General features: G+C 37.6%; 3 protein-coding genes across 3 annotated transcripts in view; 2 read left to right on the top strand and 1 right to left on the bottom strand.

Annotated features, from left to right (window-relative positions):
* LOC134825063 (LIM/homeobox protein Lhx3-like) overlaps nt 1-17,921 on the top strand; it is a 667,636-nt gene that overhangs the window by 407,701 nt on the left and 242,014 nt on the right. The window lies entirely within an intron of this gene.
* On the bottom strand, nt 173-2,818 carry LOC134824853 (uncharacterized). The gene is made up of 6 exons (XM_063836830.1): nt 2,668-2,818; nt 2,019-2,181; nt 1,797-1,869; nt 1,415-1,598; nt 965-1,035; nt 173-865 (listed from the first exon to the last, which is right to left on the bottom strand). Exons 1-6 carry the CDS (start codon nt 2,770-2,772, stop codon nt 340-342), a joined length of 1,122 nt encoding a protein of 373 aa, XP_063692900.1. The 5' UTR covers nt 2,773-2,818; the 3' UTR covers nt 173-339.
* On the top strand, nt 11,194-12,832 carry LOC134825470 (uncharacterized). The gene is made up of 2 exons (XM_063837684.1): nt 11,194-11,785; nt 12,015-12,832. The coding sequence occupies exons 1-2, from the start codon at nt 11,194-11,196 to the stop codon at nt 12,830-12,832; spliced, it is 1,410 nt and encodes a 469-aa protein (XP_063693754.1).

The following is a 17,921-nucleotide window of genomic DNA, read 5'->3' as shown; positions in this document are numbered from 1 at the left end:
AATGTTGGTAAGAGATTAGGCGGAATGACAGGCTGAGCGCGGCCCAGTAATGTTAATACCAGTATAGACAATAGATTTAGTATTCTATGCATAAAAAGTAACATTTCGTCTCATCAAAATATCACGCTCAATTAAACTTTAAACAACAAAGAAACAATAAACCATTCCCAAATTTATTTCAATAATAATTGCTAGTCATATTCTGATTTTTGTATCATCGATATAATTCAACTTTTTCAATAAAATTCGTTCATTTTAGACCTTATAATAGAACCGTTACTGAGCTACCAGATTTCGCTAGCTATACTAGTTTTTAAATTTTTAAGCATTTTTCTTAGCTTAATGTTCTTTTTTTCCTTCCTCATAAATTTCCCCGCCCACTACAGGGTCATATGCTCGCACACACGTCCAACCGAGTGTTATACAGGTGGGTGTGGATATGCAATTCTTTTCTGGATCATCTTCAAACACTCTTCCTGTCTTCATGTTAGTGCAGCAGCAGTAAGCACGTTTCTCTTTATTTGCAGGTTCACCTGGATACATAGGTGTTTCACGGTCAGGGTGCACGGTTCCTTGAAACCAATTGAAGTATTTTTTAGTGAGACATGTTGGTATGAAGGACTCCATATTGTTCCCGAATGTACCAAGTCCCCTGGTAAAGTTCGCATCAGGAGTACTTTGTAGCTGTGCTAGGGTTTCTTCCGTCATGTTCGCTTTGCTTCTGGCGTGAATCCATTCTCTAACTTTCTGGCACTGCATCTCCATGTTTTTTGGCCACGCATCACATTGTCCAAAAGCAAAACGGTCAAAAACAGCTCTGCCAGTTGCAGTGAATTCGAATCGTGTTGCATTGAAAGTCGAGTATCTGAAATTTGAAAAAAATGTTTGCTTGATAATGAAATGAATTTGCTAATTTTTTTGCCAATTTATGAATGAAATGGATTAGGCTACATCTATATCTTACTTTGAGTCCACTTTGACTTTAGGACGCAGGATGCCTGTTCTAATTTGTCTTTTTCCTTCAGATATTTTGTTCTGAAAGTTATGTCTGTAAATCATTATTCTTGTTCAGCCATCCAATATCCTTTTACCTAACCATAATCTACTGTAGCATGCCCGTAAATACATGAAAAAATGAAGAGATTAAAGGGACTATAAAGATTAACCACTTTACGCTCGTTAACACACGACTAAATTAATTTAATACGCTGTCTATGTGGTTCTGGCGAACAAGCCAAAGCCCGAATTTTGTGACCCTTGGTTAATGGTCGTTTATTCAATCAAACATTAAAAATGTCGTGCAAAAAAATGTAGACAGGGAAAAATTAAGGACATACAGAAACCCTAAATAAAACAAACTGTTTCATGAAACTCTAGTAGAAGCTTAAATTATTTATTTTAAAAAATAGCTTACTGTTTTTTTGCTAAATTTCCTGACTTCATGCTGCAGCGGTTGAGCGTTTAATATCCAATTAGCTAAACGGTCATTGTCATTTTTTAAGATCAAGTCGAAATCATCACCAGTTTTGCAGCTAACTGTTTTGTTTATTTTTCCGTGAAGAAGAATTCGCTCCTGCTCCGTTTTTTTGTCGAGAATCCTGGGTAAAAATGTAACTTAATGAACTGAATTAGGATAGGGGGACCGAGGGACGCAAGGATGCTGGATGGACGGACATATAGACGGACGATCGGACATAAAAACGGACGGACGGACGGACGAACGGACGAACGGACGAACGGACGGACGAACGGATGGACGCATCTTAATTGAAGGACGATCATTCATTAAAACTTACCAGTTTTCCCATGTTCCACTTTCACAATTTATTATTGTTTTGTAAATGAGCTCATCTCCACGATAAAGCCCGGCTGAAAGGTTAGTAATATTATAGTTAATATTGAAATATTTTACAAATGCGTGAAACACTTTATTGAATACTTATCTTAAAATTCAGGATTTCATTTATCGCTGTCGCACAACATAATAAAAATCAAAAAATCAATTTATGATCTCTAACCTGAAATAATGGTATCATCTCCTCCTGCAGCTGATTCGTCAACAAATTTTCCAAAAATGTAGAAGTTCCTGCTCCAAGACATTTTTCTTGTCACTTTGTATTCAGTTTGGAGTTCGCTCCAGTACTCAGATTCATATGAATGTGGTATAGGGTAGTTGTAGCCCTAGAAAAAAAATGCCATTTATAAAATTAATGTATATTATGTATTTCGTGAACGTTTTTGGTTAAGAGCGGCTTTCATTCTTTACATTAGAAGTTGCAATGTTCGGCTTTACAAAACATAAAATTGTCAGAACGATTTTATTTTCTGAAATGTACTGTCTAATTCAAAGATTCTATTAAAATTAAAATGTAGTCCGCTTATTTTAATAGTTCATACAGTTGTAAGACAAAGCATAAATGAACAAAACCAAAAACATCGTCCATTGGAAAAAGAACAATAAATTGACTAAAGACATGCTGAACTTTTTATTTTATACCATTCACCAATGTCAGACATTCACATGCGATTGTATTAGAATCATGTCACTTAAATAGATTTGTCACTCATAATACTACCCAAACTATAGTCTGGGTGAAGATTGGTTTAAACAGTTTCAACTTTTAAAGAAAAAATGTATAATCGGGAAAAAATAACATGTAAATTTACCTGGCTTTCTTTAATGTCGATATCAAAATCATCTATACAGTTCCTGCTGCGAGTGTAGCATGTCACAAAGATCGAAAACGCCACAACCAGATAAGAGATCATCATTCTCTTAGACTGTAGAGATTAGAGTCTCGTATCGGAAGAGCTAAAAAAATCCATCACGTTTAAAAAAAGTTTAAACAAAATAACTAAAATCTATCATTCATCACAAAGTTTAGCTTTTATAATCGAAGGTTATCACGACGAGGGCTGTAAATTTTGTTTTACAACTCTCAATTCAACAAGTGACAAAATAAATAAATAAATGTAGTACTAAATTGTAAATGATATGATTTAAGTATAGCTGTGGTAAGTTTACTACTGCCCTCATCAGTTGCACTTGCATGGCATTGTGCAATTGTTTCATGTTCTAGCAGCTAAATCTAGCTCAGACAACAGACTTGGCATTGAAATCTTCAAAGTTTTATCGGTCAACTCTTTATATCGAGTTTCACGTCTTTGTGTTCTCGGAGTCGGTCGAGACCTCCCCTCATTGCATCTAATACCTTATCGGACCTTATTTGGACGGACATTACTTGAACGGACATAATTATGAACGGACATTAATATGAACGCTAGAAGGCAATCAAAATCATCAAAAATCCGAATTTTTTTCATCTTTTTTTTGAAGTTTTTTTAATTTTAGCAAATGATATTTAAATCCATTTTTCATACAGTAAGGAAGAAAAATACCTTGTTTTTATTGATTCAACGATATAGTTTAGTCTAATGATAGCTATTGAAATTGACTGACATTAAAAAGTTGTCACATGCTGGACAAAAAGTTCGAAATGGAAAACATTTCAACGGACTTTAACTTGGACGGACATTAATTGAACGGACTTTATTTGAACGGACATTAAGATGAACGCTAGGGCCTCCAGCGTTCAAGTAATGTCCGTCCAAATAAGGTCCGATAAGGTAGTGCAGAGTTTATTGGCATATCACCAATACCAAACTATTGTGCACTAACTAATTCTATTCATTCCGTTGCAACGATGTGATGAGCCGACAGTTTACACTGTAATAGCTTCAAAAGTCTGAGCTGGAAGATTAAACAATTGGGTATGTCATCAAATTCAGCGATAATAATGATACTTCTAGACGCTCTAGACAATTTAACAAACACACATTATATTATGATGTAATTATATTTGAGATCACAGCTGCTAGCTAGGGAGTTTTAGTAGGAGGTACCAAACTTTCCGCTTATCATTATTAAAATGTCCATTGATTATATTAATAATTAACGTATGGTAAGTTTGAACAGAGCGAGGTATTACCTTATCGGACCTTATTTGGACGGACATTACTTGAACGCTGGAGGCCCTAGCGTTCATCTTAATGTCCGTTCAAATAAAGTCCGTTCAATTAATGTCCGTCCAAGTTAAAGTCCGTTGAAATTTTTTCAAACATTTTTTCATTTCGAACTTTTTGTCCAGAATTATATGACAACTTTGAGAACTTTATTGTGCCGTAAGTTAACGATGGAAAGGTTCTCCTTGGTCTGCCGGAGGCACAGAAAACTCTACTAGTATATGATATTTTCAAGGGTCACTTGGCGGAAAAAAGTCAACGAAATTATGGCACTCAACAACATAGTTCATGAACTAGTCCCCGCCAACATGACAAACTTGTTCCAGCCTCTAGATATTACGGTAAATCGTGTTTCCAAGGACATTGTCCGACGTTGTTATAGTTCATATTACTCGGGGGCGGTCATGAAACAGTGCTAGGAAAGCTCCACGTGATGTTAAGGTTAACCTAAGTTGTCTAAGATAAAACCACTTCACGCCGAATGGCTTGTAAAAGTTAACACTGAAATGCAGGACCGGGGTAGTTTGATAAAAAAAGGTTTCCATAAAGCTAGAAATCACTGATGCTTTAAGCATGGACTATTTCATGCACGAAAACCCATTTGATGAAGATGATATGTGATATTAGACACTGATCATGTACACATATTTTAACATTTTTACTGCTCAATGACTGCTTTTCTTACTTACTGTATAAAAATGGATTTAAAAATCATTTGCTGAAATTTAAAAAACGTCAAAAAAATTGAAAAAATTCGGATTTTTGATGGTTTTGAATGCCTTCGAGCGTTCATATTAATGTCCGTTCATAATTATGTCCGTTCATGTAATGTCCGTCCAAATAAGGTCCGATAAGGTAGATAATATAGCTGAAAAGAGATGAGAGCGTGCTAAATCACTTTACACAGACTTCGAAATTTGTCTAAAAGTGCCCCCGGCAGTTGAAACCATCTTGAATTGATGTAGTTTTTAATGCTAACTCCGAATCACTCCAATTAAAATATGATTAAAAATTTAAATGCCTCCCTGACGAGTTATCGGCAAAAGAATACGATCACGTGACATGTACATATAAGAAAGAAGATCAAGGTCAACATTAAAGTTTTAGCAGTTGCTTGAGTTAGAGATTGGTTCAGTGTTAAGTTGTGGTCACAGAGACGTGCACCACCGGGATTCGCCGCCGCTGCCGCGAAATTTTGATCAAGACCGCAGTATTTGAGGTATTGGCCGTCAGATCAACAAATACATCTGTCAACGATAAATTGGTTCTTCAATGTCGAGTGATGTTAAAAAACCAATTCATATACCTAATATATCAATTACACAACAAAATTACCATCATGTACACAGTATCCGGGTTGGATATCTAGTAGTCAGACCGCGGTCAGACCGCCGCCGCCAACCAATTTTGGCGGTCAGACCGCCGCCGCCAACCAATTTTGGCGTCCAGACCGCCGCCGCTTAAAAAGTTAAAAGTAACACGGTGCACATTTCTGGGGGTCAGAGTATAGGGTTATGATTTTGAATTTTCAGCCTGAGTCATTAAGCTACTTAGAAGCTAAGAGAACGTATAAAACTTAGCCACATGATACTGATAGTGTAGTGTTGAATGATTTATCATCCGCAGGTCAATTCTTCAAAATGTAGGTTAGCTACCAGTATACCACAAACAATGACGTTCTGCGTTGTTACAATCAGCGCTTTAAATTGTAATATTTAATGATAAATGAGATAACCCTATGGGAAGGAGGATATAACCGAGTAAATTAGACTAATTATCAGTCCGTCCGTAAAAACACGGAAAATAAATTTCGTAAATTATCATCAAATAACGTGCAATTCCTCCTAGTTTTAGCACTGCACATTGTCTCATGATAACAACATTAGCAAGGTTGCAGGTGTTGAGTCGGTAACAATCCAATAGTACCCTTTAAAGCTTTAATTATAACTCCACTGCACGCCCCAAATATCGGAGATTAAATTACGTCAAACTTAAGTAAGTAAGTAATAACTACCTTTTGGAACTCCCATTGCCCTGAGCCAGTCGACAATTATAAGTGATGTCTATCTCTTGTAGTTAAATGTCTGGTAGATGATGGGATGGAGGACACGGTTTATACCTGGATACCGATGAGGTAACGAGGTAATGAGGTAATGAGCGAGACTGCTCTCTTGGAGATGTTGACTGGATCCTACATATTGAGTTCGACATTAATTTGAAATGTTATCACTGCTCTATAATTAGTGGCTATTATGTCATTTCTGTATACTAAAGTCACCGTTGTGACGGTACATTAGAACTAGACAGAAACAAAGTGTGAAGGGCCTGATATGAACGGAACCCTTAATTTCAGTTCCTTGTTTAACACTTCCGTTTAAATTAAACAAGAACCCCTATATTCGACAGTTTTCAAAGTAAGAAAGTAGTCCTTGCCCCCGGTCTTGGATCTAACGAGACATCACCCCATGAGGGGTGAGCTTAGGGGGGCAGTGCATGGTCACGTGCTACCTGGATAGCTAGTAAAGCTATGATAATAACATGATCTGCAATTTAATAATTTAATAATAATCAACCTGGACCTCATGGAAGAAACTTTACAGTTTCCCTAGGCTGTTGAGCAGACCTTGAAAAGTTAGGTCGCCACAGTTGAAAGTTACTGAGTTAGTAGTGGGGGTGCTCAGGTGATGTGGTGTATCCTGTCACCTGTGCGGCAAGGGGAGTGGTGTGAGGTCACGTGCTACACTTAGTGGGGTAACGTGGTCGCGCGCGCGCATGTGGTGGAGTCACGTGGTTTGAAGTACAGGTGATGTAGGTTTAGCACTTCGTTTCTGAAAAAAAGATGGAATTTTTTTAAGCTCAAATAGATAAGTCGAAAAATTAAATGATTATGAGGCAGCACGGTATTACTATTTATCTCAAGTTCACATTGCAATACAACAATTTAAAGGTCCATTTGTATTTCAACTCACATTCTGATAAAATTACAAATTATGCAAAACCATGATCTGTATCTGCTCATGGAACCACGACTAAACTTGTCAGTCAGGTCCACCGGGCCGTCCACTTTTGGAATTAGGACCACCCAAACATGGCCGTTTAGTGATCTTACCATGATCCCATCATGAAGCTTTGGTAACAACCATTTAACTGTAACACGAGGACCTCAGGTTGATCGATCGCTTTTACTATAAGTATAAACTCTTTAAAACTCTCTAAAACTTAGGTTTAACTTAGGTTTAACCAGGGTTACCCTACATTTAACACGATGACCGCAAGGTTGATCGATCGCTTTTACTAAAAACTCTCTAAAACTGATTAAAGTAGGTAGTGCGCCATCGACATGACTGACATGACAGTGAGCGACTCAACACAGTTACCGACTCAACACCTGCAACCTTGCTAATGTTGTTATCATGAGACAGTGTGCAGTGCTACAACTAGGAGGAATTGCACGTTATTTGATGATAATTCACGAAATTTATTGGTAGGTAGTGCGCCATCGACAGTAAGCCGCGCGTGCCGACTGTAGGATGGTTTTTCATTCAGCGCTAATTTCGGCCAGCACAAAATTCTTGAAACAAATGCGTATTGAGTAACCTTCCCTTGATTCAATTTTAACAAAAATTGGTAAGCTTACTCATAGACTTACTAAGGAAAATGTCCAAAAAATGTAAAGCATATTGATATCCAATTCCAACCATCAGACATTATGTTAGTGTTACAGCTAAAAGCAGCGTATTTTGCCCCTTTTTATCACTACATCAACTCCGATATCCACCAAATTTTTCGGACAGTTGTGAAAGCCCTATTGGAAGGTCGTCACCAATTTTCAGAATGATCTCATTCAAGGAACCGAAAATATATTAGAATAATACGACAAAAATCAACGAATTTGGTCAAATTACGCGACTTTTACAGCTACTTAAACTTTTGCTCCAAAAGCCGCGCACCATCAAATATGGCACCTAGGCGCGAAAAGCTTACTGCGATCTTCACAAAAAGGTATAACAAATTTGGTACTGTAAAAATTCTCACAGTCTCTAAAAAACAATCCCAGAAAACCTTACCGCCTGCTGGGCTTGCTAGAGGTGATAGATTTTCAACAGCACGTATGGCGTCGCGCGTCACGTCAAGTTTACCTTTCGCACGCTGCATTGAGCCTAATAGTCATGACAACGACATTTCTTTGCAAAGTTTAAAAGCTGTTATCATTTATTTAGCCCAAAATCAAACTTTTCGGTTTAATTCAGAATCTACGTTGTCCCCAATTTGGCTCCTGGGGAGCCAACTGTAAATTCACGAGACGGAAATTTTGTTGAAAACCGGAAGGTTCTATCTATTTTACTTTTGGAGATATACCCCAGATGGTAGGGTTTGCTGGGATGGTACAAAATTTTTCAAAATCCGAGCAAGTTTATTTTTATCGTGCACCCCCTATGGCCTAATTAAAGCTGTTGATGGCTCAAAGGTAAAAAGGAAAAGACAGGTACCACTAAATCTTGACGTATAACAGTAATGATGAATGAGATAACCCTATATGGGAAGGATGATATAACCGAGTAAATTAGACTAATAATATCATGTTGTATCAATTCCCGTGTTATTTTGTGATCCCTTGACAAGTACTGGTGCTACTCATATAACTGTTGCTGCACGCTATCGGATCACATAGGCATTTAATTGGGATAAAAAGCTCACATTTATTGCTGGTCGACCTTCTGGCTCAAGGAACGTTATCGAATTTCATTTGTGATTCAAAATTGTGAAAAAAATGCAATTAAAGCTTCTAAATTATAATATGTATTTTCATGGATATACCTTTCACCCAGTTTCAGTTTTATTGTCGAACTTTAGTACCTGGCAAACTGGAGTCCAGGTAGGACAGAGTCGAACATAAGGAGATAAAGAATTGTGGAACTACAGTCTACAATACGTGTCGAACTAGGGTACGCGTGTGCCCCATAAAAACACAGGAATTAAATTATAAGCGTATAATATTCTAATATTAATATTGACTCAATAAACTTCATGAATTATCATCAAAGAACGTGCAATTCCCTCAGTTGTAGATGCAGTCAATTATAAATTATCTGATGGAAGCACTGCACGTTGTTTCATGATACCCAGTCGACAATAATTATAAGTAATGTCAATCAACTCTTGTAGTTCAATATCTGGTAAACCGTAGATAATGGGTGGAAGATGCTTAGTTTCTACCTGAATACTAATGACCGAGACTGGCTGGGGGCATCTTGGAGATGTTGTTGGAAATTAATGTGTAATATTACTGCTTTAGTGGCTTTACCATTTATGTATTATAATTATATTAGTCTGGTTCATAAAAACAAAATATTGTCAAATTAAAGGTGGCGTAGGCTAATCTGTTGTTCCTAAGGTAAAATAAATAACAAAATAATTTTGAACGAAGTTCCCTCTGAAGCTTCCCTCTGGATTCTTCTAACACTTTTTAAGTTACATTAGTACGTTTTTAAGTTACATTAGCAATTAGTCCTGACTACAGCTGCAGATCACTGAATAATTTGATGTAGTTGGATCCATAACGATGGAATGGACGTCCACTTATAGGCTTATATATAGGATTCCAGGGTTTGTAATCTAGGTAAACTATAGGTAAAAATATAATATTAATCATAAGCTAAAATGTACTAATCTTTGTATTCTAAATGGGGAAAAGAAGAAACATTGTCAGTCAGTCGAGAAAATTGTCAGTCAGGCTATATGGCAGCTTTGTAGATGTTGTGACAATGCTAGTAGTGGTCCCAGGCTTGCGACTGGAATTGCGGTGTAAAATCGATTTAACGGTATACCAACGATCCACCTCCCACTTGTTGTTTGCTACTTAGCATTAATAGTGTTAGCTGTAGCCATTTTATAGCAAGAATCTTAAAACTAAAGGGGATGACAAGGAAAAGAGGAAGGAAAAAGAATAACGGAACAAACAATTAATTAAAGTATTTACAGGAGCATTAGTTATTGTAATTACAAGCTTCAATAATAAATCACTGACTAAAACATCTAATTAAAATGACACTTGGTACGCTCGCCCAATTTCACTGGTCAGTCTGAACTTCGGTTTAGCACGTTGTACACTTATTCACCTAAGTTTCAGTTACTGACTAAGTTTCCTCCGCAATTTAGTGGTATCTAATGAAGTAAAGTATAATTGATGTTGTAATAATACGGCACAGAACAATACACAGAACAATACACAGAACAATACACAGAACAATACCCAGAATAATACACAGAACAATACACAGAACAATACTCAGAACAATACTCAGAACAATACACAGAACAATACACAGAACAATACACAGAACAATACACAGAACAATACACAGAACAATACACAGAACAATACACAGAACAATGCACAGAACAATACGGCACAGTACATTCACTGCCAACAAGTAACCCATGAATAACGTAATTCTTTTTTTTCCAATGAAATATTTAATATACATTCACTCTCACTTAGTTTGGAAAGTTCTAGCAACTAATTTCGCTGACCAAAACCATCATAGTTCATACATCTTTCAATGAAAATATGAATAAATCTATCTTCTTGACATCTAGCCAAGGTTTACCTGGGGACCCCAGGCTATTATGTTCATTAACATAGAATAGAGATTAGGCGGAATGACACAGACAGGCTGAGCGCGGCCCAGTAAGCCAAGGTCGAACTTTATTTGCGAAGAGAAGCCAAATTGTGCCATAAGTATTGAGCATTACTGTAGCAAAAAATCAAGTACAAAAATGACAAGCGACAGTTAGTGTTACTATGATAATATATATATATATATTCGGCGGCGCGCGCTTCGCGCGCGAAAAGTGGCATGCAACGTATACCAAGATAATAGTATAGCTGTAGCAACAGCCTGGCATTAGCATATCGTATTTGGTATGGTGCAAATGGTGCAAACTGGTGCCATGCAAACTGTGCCATATGTCCACTCATCACAACAAATCACGACTGCAAACCCTAAATGTGAAATGTGTAATATACAAAGTCACGTGTAAATTATGTCAAGAGCTATATATTATAGGGGAAACAAGTAGAACAACACACGATAAATTTTCAAAACATCTGCATCGAAGAGCAATCAACAACAGCTAAAAATAAATCCAAAAGCTTTCTACAGCTATATGAACTCCAAGCGCAAGATTAAGGCTGCAATATCTGGAATCAGAGATGCTAGTGGGGATGAACTCCACTCAGCACATGATATGGCTAACCAACTTGGGATTTTCTTTGAGAGCACGTTTGTAAAGGAGGATCAGGCCTCAATACCTGACCCACTACCCGGAGACAGCGCAAAGGAGACGATTCCTGACCTGAAATTCAATACAAGTGAAGTTCAAGATCAACTTCGTAAAGTTAACATCTGGAAATCCGTTGGACCTGATGATATGCACCCCAAGCTTTTGAAAACACTAGCCGAAAACAAACAGTTTGCTGATTCAGTCACAGCACTGTTCCAAAAATGCTACAACGACGGAAAGATTCCCGAAATCTGGAAGCAAGCAAATGTCACTGCATTACATAAAAAGGGGGATAAATCCCAAGCCAGCAACTATCGCCCTATTAGCCTAACGTGTGTTCTTTCCAAAATCTTTGAGAGGTTTTTAAGAAACCATATTCTAGCTCACGTATCCCCCATGATTGTGAATGAACAACACGGTTTCCTACCAAAAAGATCCTGCGTCTCGAACCTCCTGGAATGTATGGACATTATCAGTGAGATACTAGAGAAGGACGGGTCAGCTGATATACTGTATCTCGATTTTCAGAAGGCTTTTGATTCTGTACCACACAAACGATTGCTGAGAAAATTGCAATCCTTTGGAATATCTGGCAACACCCTTGCAGTCGTGGAAGACTTTCTAACAGGAAGAACATTTCGCGTCAGGGTTGGATCATCATTTTCTAGAGTCTTTGCTGTAACATCCGGGGTCCCTCGATCAAGGAACCGTGCTGGGCCCCCTGCTCTTCCTGCTCTTCATAAATGATCTCACTGATGGAATTGAGAGCTTCGTATCACTCTTTGCTGACGATCTTAAGCTAGTAACGAGCACAGCTAGGCACAGTGTTGCACAAGATGATATACTGAAACTCAATGCGTGGGAGAAGGAATGGCTCCTAAGATTCAATGTGAAGGATGGCAAGTGTAAGGTTCTACATATTGGGCGTAACAATCCAATGCATGAGTACTTCATGAATGGGGAATGCCTCCCCCAAGTGAAGTCAGAAAAGGATCTTGGAGTTCTAACTACCAGAAACCTGGACTGGAGTGACCATATAGATAAGTCCGTGAAAAAAGCAAAGTCTGTTATAGGCTGGATCAAACGAAGCTTGATCTGCCGTAACAAATTTGTTATGCTAAATGTCTACCGAACTCTAGTTCGACCTCACATCGAATACGCTGTGCAAGTGTGGAATCTACCAGCAGAGCACGGAAACTGGAGGACTATTAAAAAGATAGAAGATGTTCAGAGAGAATTTACACGAATAATCGACGGGATTGGTATCCTACCATACGACGAGAGACTGAGAATCCTCCAGTTAACAACACTACTGGAGCGCCGTATGAGGGGTGATCTTATTGAAACCTTTAAAATAACGAAGGGTAAAGTGGACTATGGACAAGATCTTTTCAAGATATCACGTAGTGGTACCAAGATCCTAAAAGATAAAAGAGGAAATCAGAGAATCAGGTCCTCAGTAACCGGGTTGCCAATTACTGGAACAAAGTACCAAGTTCGGTTAAAGAAGCCAGTTCAGTAGACGCATTCAAAGCTCGACTTCAATGTTATAAAAATGAACTGATAGCGAGTGGAGCATCGTCAAAGGGTCACTTCTGGGATCTCAGCGAAACCTTGATGTCAAAAATAAATACATGTGAGCATGATTCATATGCATATTTCATGTCTAATAACCCATTGATTGCTAAATACCGAGGAATCAATGTATCTTGATTGTTAAATTCAGAACTACATGTTAACGTCCTTAAAATAATTAATCATTACATGTTCCGGATAGGAACATTTTTCTTTTTGAAAATATTGTGCGAACTGCAATAGCGTAGAGTGCAGTTGGGTTTCAAGTTTTGTCGAGATGGCTATGTGGCCATAATCCTATTATTATTATTATTATTAACAGTCCTTTAAAATATCCTGATAATGCGTTGGCTGTTCATTATTTAGAATTTCACAAAAACTTAGACCCAGACATTTCTTTCGATATTTTAAAAATTAACTTATTTAGCACCATAAAACGAAAAGTGACTGAAGCGTACTATATTAATTCATTTAAACCCAGCTTATCAATAATAAGGAAGAATGCGAGAAGTTTAGTATAGGGATTTCTTTTCAAACATATTCAGAGACAAACTTGATTAACACGACCCTCATGTTCGTTAAATAGTATGCAATTGGACAGAATTTAAAACGTGTGGACATCACCATTTTATGTAATACTAGAAAGCCCGTGGTCACAGGGAGGAAGCTATATTTTGTTAATAAGTTTCAATCGCATCAAAAAATATCCGTCACAACCGAAGATACAGCCGATTAAAATGTAGCTCGCACTAAACACTTAACGCGAACGTAATATCAACAAAGCCGAACAAAATGCCGTTTTAACAATCTTTGCACGTGCACGTGCACGTAACAACCTTCGTTACCATGGTTACTATGCAACCTTTTGCTTTTTTACTAATTTGCACGTGGGCGGTCGTACAAACAAACAGCATAAAGAATTCTCTGAATTATAAGTAAAACTAGACTATGATGAGAGCAGACTGAGTAGAGGCTTGTTACCTGTAAGAAGAAAACGTGACTCACGTAGAAATCTATCTCACAGCAACAAAATAAATACTCTCGTAGTCGAGCTGTGAGGGGCGACGAAGCACGGGTATGTATTGTCCCTGATTGTTTATCACATTTAGACACATTGTAACGTGATTGAAAGTGTGTTTTAAGTTAGTTTCGTTGGATTATGTAGATCTTAATCTAACAAAGGTAACACTAACAGTAGCATGTTCAGAACTACTACCGTACCATTCGATATCTTAGTTATTGAGTCTTGAATACTGCTACCTGATAGCAAATTACAAACATCTGTATCTTGAGCGCAGGGATTCTGTTATTTTTAAAGCGCGCGGATTATGATTGCTTGCTCTGCAGCCGTTCCGGAAATCGTCGTTTACTGTTAACTGTTAACTGTTAACTGTTAACTGTTAACTGTTTAAGTGTTTACTGTTTACCTCACATCTGGTTTTGACAAAAGGAGACTCACTTTTAGCTTTATAATTATATACCACCACTTCAGAGATACCATGGCCCAACTCCGAGGTTCGACCTGATATTATAAGATCATATCTCCTTCAGCATTGTTGCAATTCAGGGTGTATGTTCGAGCTTCTGGATCCGTTGAGTGATCAGAGTCGATATCTGAAGCTAAAGTACGTGTCATTAGACGGGATATAATGTTTTACTTGGTAACTGTAGAGTGTGGTCAAGTAACTGTGGCCAATCGTGTGGTTTCCGAATACTGCAGATACAGGACAAATGTCATTGTATGTGTTTTTGTTTTCCCTCAGCATTACGGGCTTGTATTGATTATGAATATGTTTATAATATAATAAATTATGAGAAGACTTAACTACCTGAGATAGTGCCGCAGTCGCCCGTTTCTTTCCCGCCACTGTAGACCTTGACGGCAGTGTTAACTACCTATCCTATCTTGACAGCAATCTAGCCTGTTGGTGATCTTAACGACAGCTATCTCATAACTTCCTGATAGGTAAAGTTTTAGAAAGTTTCCTTGCAGATCACTGCTTTTAGCAGCGTAGAACGTGCTGTAATCTCCATCGTGAGCTTTGTTCGGTCCATACTTGACGGATGTTACTCGTCTAAATTTCTTCGAAGTAGCGCGCGCCGCTTTCTTCTCGAAATGGCCCGACGGCAAGTGCTACGAAGTAGCGCGCGCCGGGCCAGATCATTAACAATGGTCAAGTCCATACTGGTCATCTTGATCGTCATTAAACCAGCTTTTTGCTTCAGATCTTACTATCAATATTTTCTCTAGTTCGGCTCCTGCAAAAGTGCAAAAAGGAATGAATATAAGTCTATAAGTGTTTGTGATATTCATATTTGATATTCGACAGTTTCTTTCTGCACGTACGTACGACCGCCCACGTGCAAAGTGGATGAGAAATAGGAAATTTCATAGTTACGAATATGAGAACGTGCACGTGCAAAGATTATTGAAGGGGCATTATGATCGGTTTTGTAGAACTATTACATAGTCTGGAGTGTGTTTTACATTCAAAGCGGCTATATGTTCGGTTGTGATGAATATTTTTGATGCTAAAAATAAGACCATCATCGTAACTAACTTTCAAAGAATACTATCAGCTTGTAATCTCGGGTTTTCTATTCTTACATATAATTCGAAAGTTTTGACCTACGTATGACCGCTTACGTGCAATTTGCAAATTTGTTGAGAAATATAAAGTTGCATAGTAACGATTTTGGATTATCTTCGCTTGTGATGGATACTTTTTGATACGGTAAAAACTGACTATAAAAAACACCATTAGCTTTCTGATCACGTGACCACGGGCTTTCCAGTCATATTATAAAATTCTTTATTCCAAAATAGTAATATCAGTTTGGTTAGCTGCGGGAGAGAACGGCTAAAGTTTTTAAAAAGGTTACAGAAATTAAATGAAATAAACAATAAAAGGCTTACCGGCCTGAATAGTTATGACGAAGTACGTTGCAATCAAAGGTAACAACTTGTCAATCTTCATTGTACATGTACACTGCAAAGATGGTTTCAATAAATAAAATTTACTAAATCTAATAAAAGTGTTTAAAGTCACGTATCTAAACATTCCCGGGCAACTTCTTATTATCCTTAGAACATATCCTGAAAGTTTCACGGTAATTGCTCAGAAACTATAGAAGAAGATACATTTTTAGACTCGATTTCAGTACACACGATTGAAAATTGCTTGCATAATCGTAATACAATTACTTACAAGCTCTGACCTATGACCAGCGATAAATTCGGCTAGGAACTATTGTTTTCGCTGGGATCAAGAGCATCCGATAGTTTTAATCTCCTTTTAAATAAGAAACAACTAAATCGTCGATTTTGAACTGGGACCAGATGACACTATAAAATAAATCAAGCTTTTAATATCATCCAGCAGTGTTTACTTTATAGAAGACGCCTCTAGTGATCATTGTTCTGTCGGCACCATTATCCGAAAAAAGAGATAATTTGGTAATTACTAAATTTCCTTCTAGGGATTTAATTTAAGTAGATTCCTTGGAGGTGGCCCATTTTTATGAAACCAGATTTCGTAAGTACTGCCTTTAGAACTTTCGAATGTTAGTCTCCTGTTTTTTTCGATTATTTCTCATTGCACCTGTTGATTTTTTCAAAGATCTTTTTTTAGTTTCCCATCGAATAGCCTTTGCTCTTGGTATTAGACAAAAAAGCAGGAATCATAGCCTAGATGATTTTGGCAAAATCATTAGCAATATGGTGGACAAATCAAATTATTGTAGTTCTTCGAGCGCAATAATTTAATTTCAGTCCATACTTAACATATCGAAATAATCGAGGAATACTTCCTAAAAAGATAAATTCAAACATACGCTGAACAAATAAACTCTCCCGTGGCCGCTGCGTGCGGGGACCACACCTGTGACGTTTTAATTACAATGATGGTCTTATTTTTACCCCCCTTGAATACACTTAGCACGGGAAATGCCACAAATAACTTTATCCAACTATCTAGGTCAGTCGTGTGTGCAAACTACTGGCTCTGCACAAATGTTGTTTCTTATAAATACATACTTAATACTACCCATGAGAATAAGGTCCAAATGTCCATCTTATCCGGGAGAGCAACCACGCACAGATAAACTAAACGATGACTCATGAGAATGAGGCCAGGTCCAATTGTCCATCTTATTCGGGAGAGCAACCACGCACAGATAAAGCAACCACTCACAGATAAACTAAACGATGACTCATGAGCATGAGGTCCAATATGTTCATTGTTCATCTTATCCGTGTCGCAGCTGGACTATGATGTGATATTTTTCGTACGAGCTGACTGAGTAGATGCTTGTAACGTGTAAGAAATAGACATCACAGCAACAAAATAAATACTCTCCTAGTCGAGCTGTGAGGGGCGACGAAGCACGGATTTGTATTGTCCCTCCTATTCATGGCGCTTGTAAGCTGGATGTGAGCTGTTCTTACTTTTATTATAACACTAGAAAACCCGTGGTCACAGGGAGGAAGCTAATAGTATTCTTTGGTAGTCAATTTTTATCGCATCAAAAAACTATGCGAGTAAACAGCCCATTAAAATGTAGCTCTCACTCATCACTGAACACAACGTAATTACCACAGTGCACAAAACCGATCAAAATGTCGTAACAAAAATTATCGCACGTGCACGTGTGTGTAACAATCCTCGTCACCATGGTTACTATGCAGCTTCCTACTTCTCATTAAATTTGCACGTGGGCGGTCGTACATACAGACAGACAAAAAGAATCTTTTGAATTATAGTAGAGATATAATACCAGTATTCAGTGTGTGTGATTTTGATTTGGCATAATTTAACTATAGTTTTAATGTAGAACCATTTATAATTGAATACTAATATTTGTATCAATTTTAGCCTGAAGATGGCGTTGACGCCGAAAATTTGCCTACATTCTTAACTTCCTGTTTCATTTATCCTTGTCTCTTCCAACCGGATATTATCCAACTATCAGTATATCAATCATGAGACTAATAAACAGCGAACTACTCCATCATTTGAATTTCAATAGACCTAGAA

Source organism: Bolinopsis microptera, chromosome 13, assembly GCF_026151205.1.
Source record: "Bolinopsis microptera isolate Bmic1 chromosome 13, MBARI_Bmic_1.0, whole genome shotgun sequence".
NCBI lineage: Eukaryota > Metazoa > Ctenophora > Tentaculata > Lobata > Bolinopsidae > Bolinopsis > Bolinopsis microptera.
This window is presented reverse-complemented; position numbering and strand designations above follow the sequence as displayed.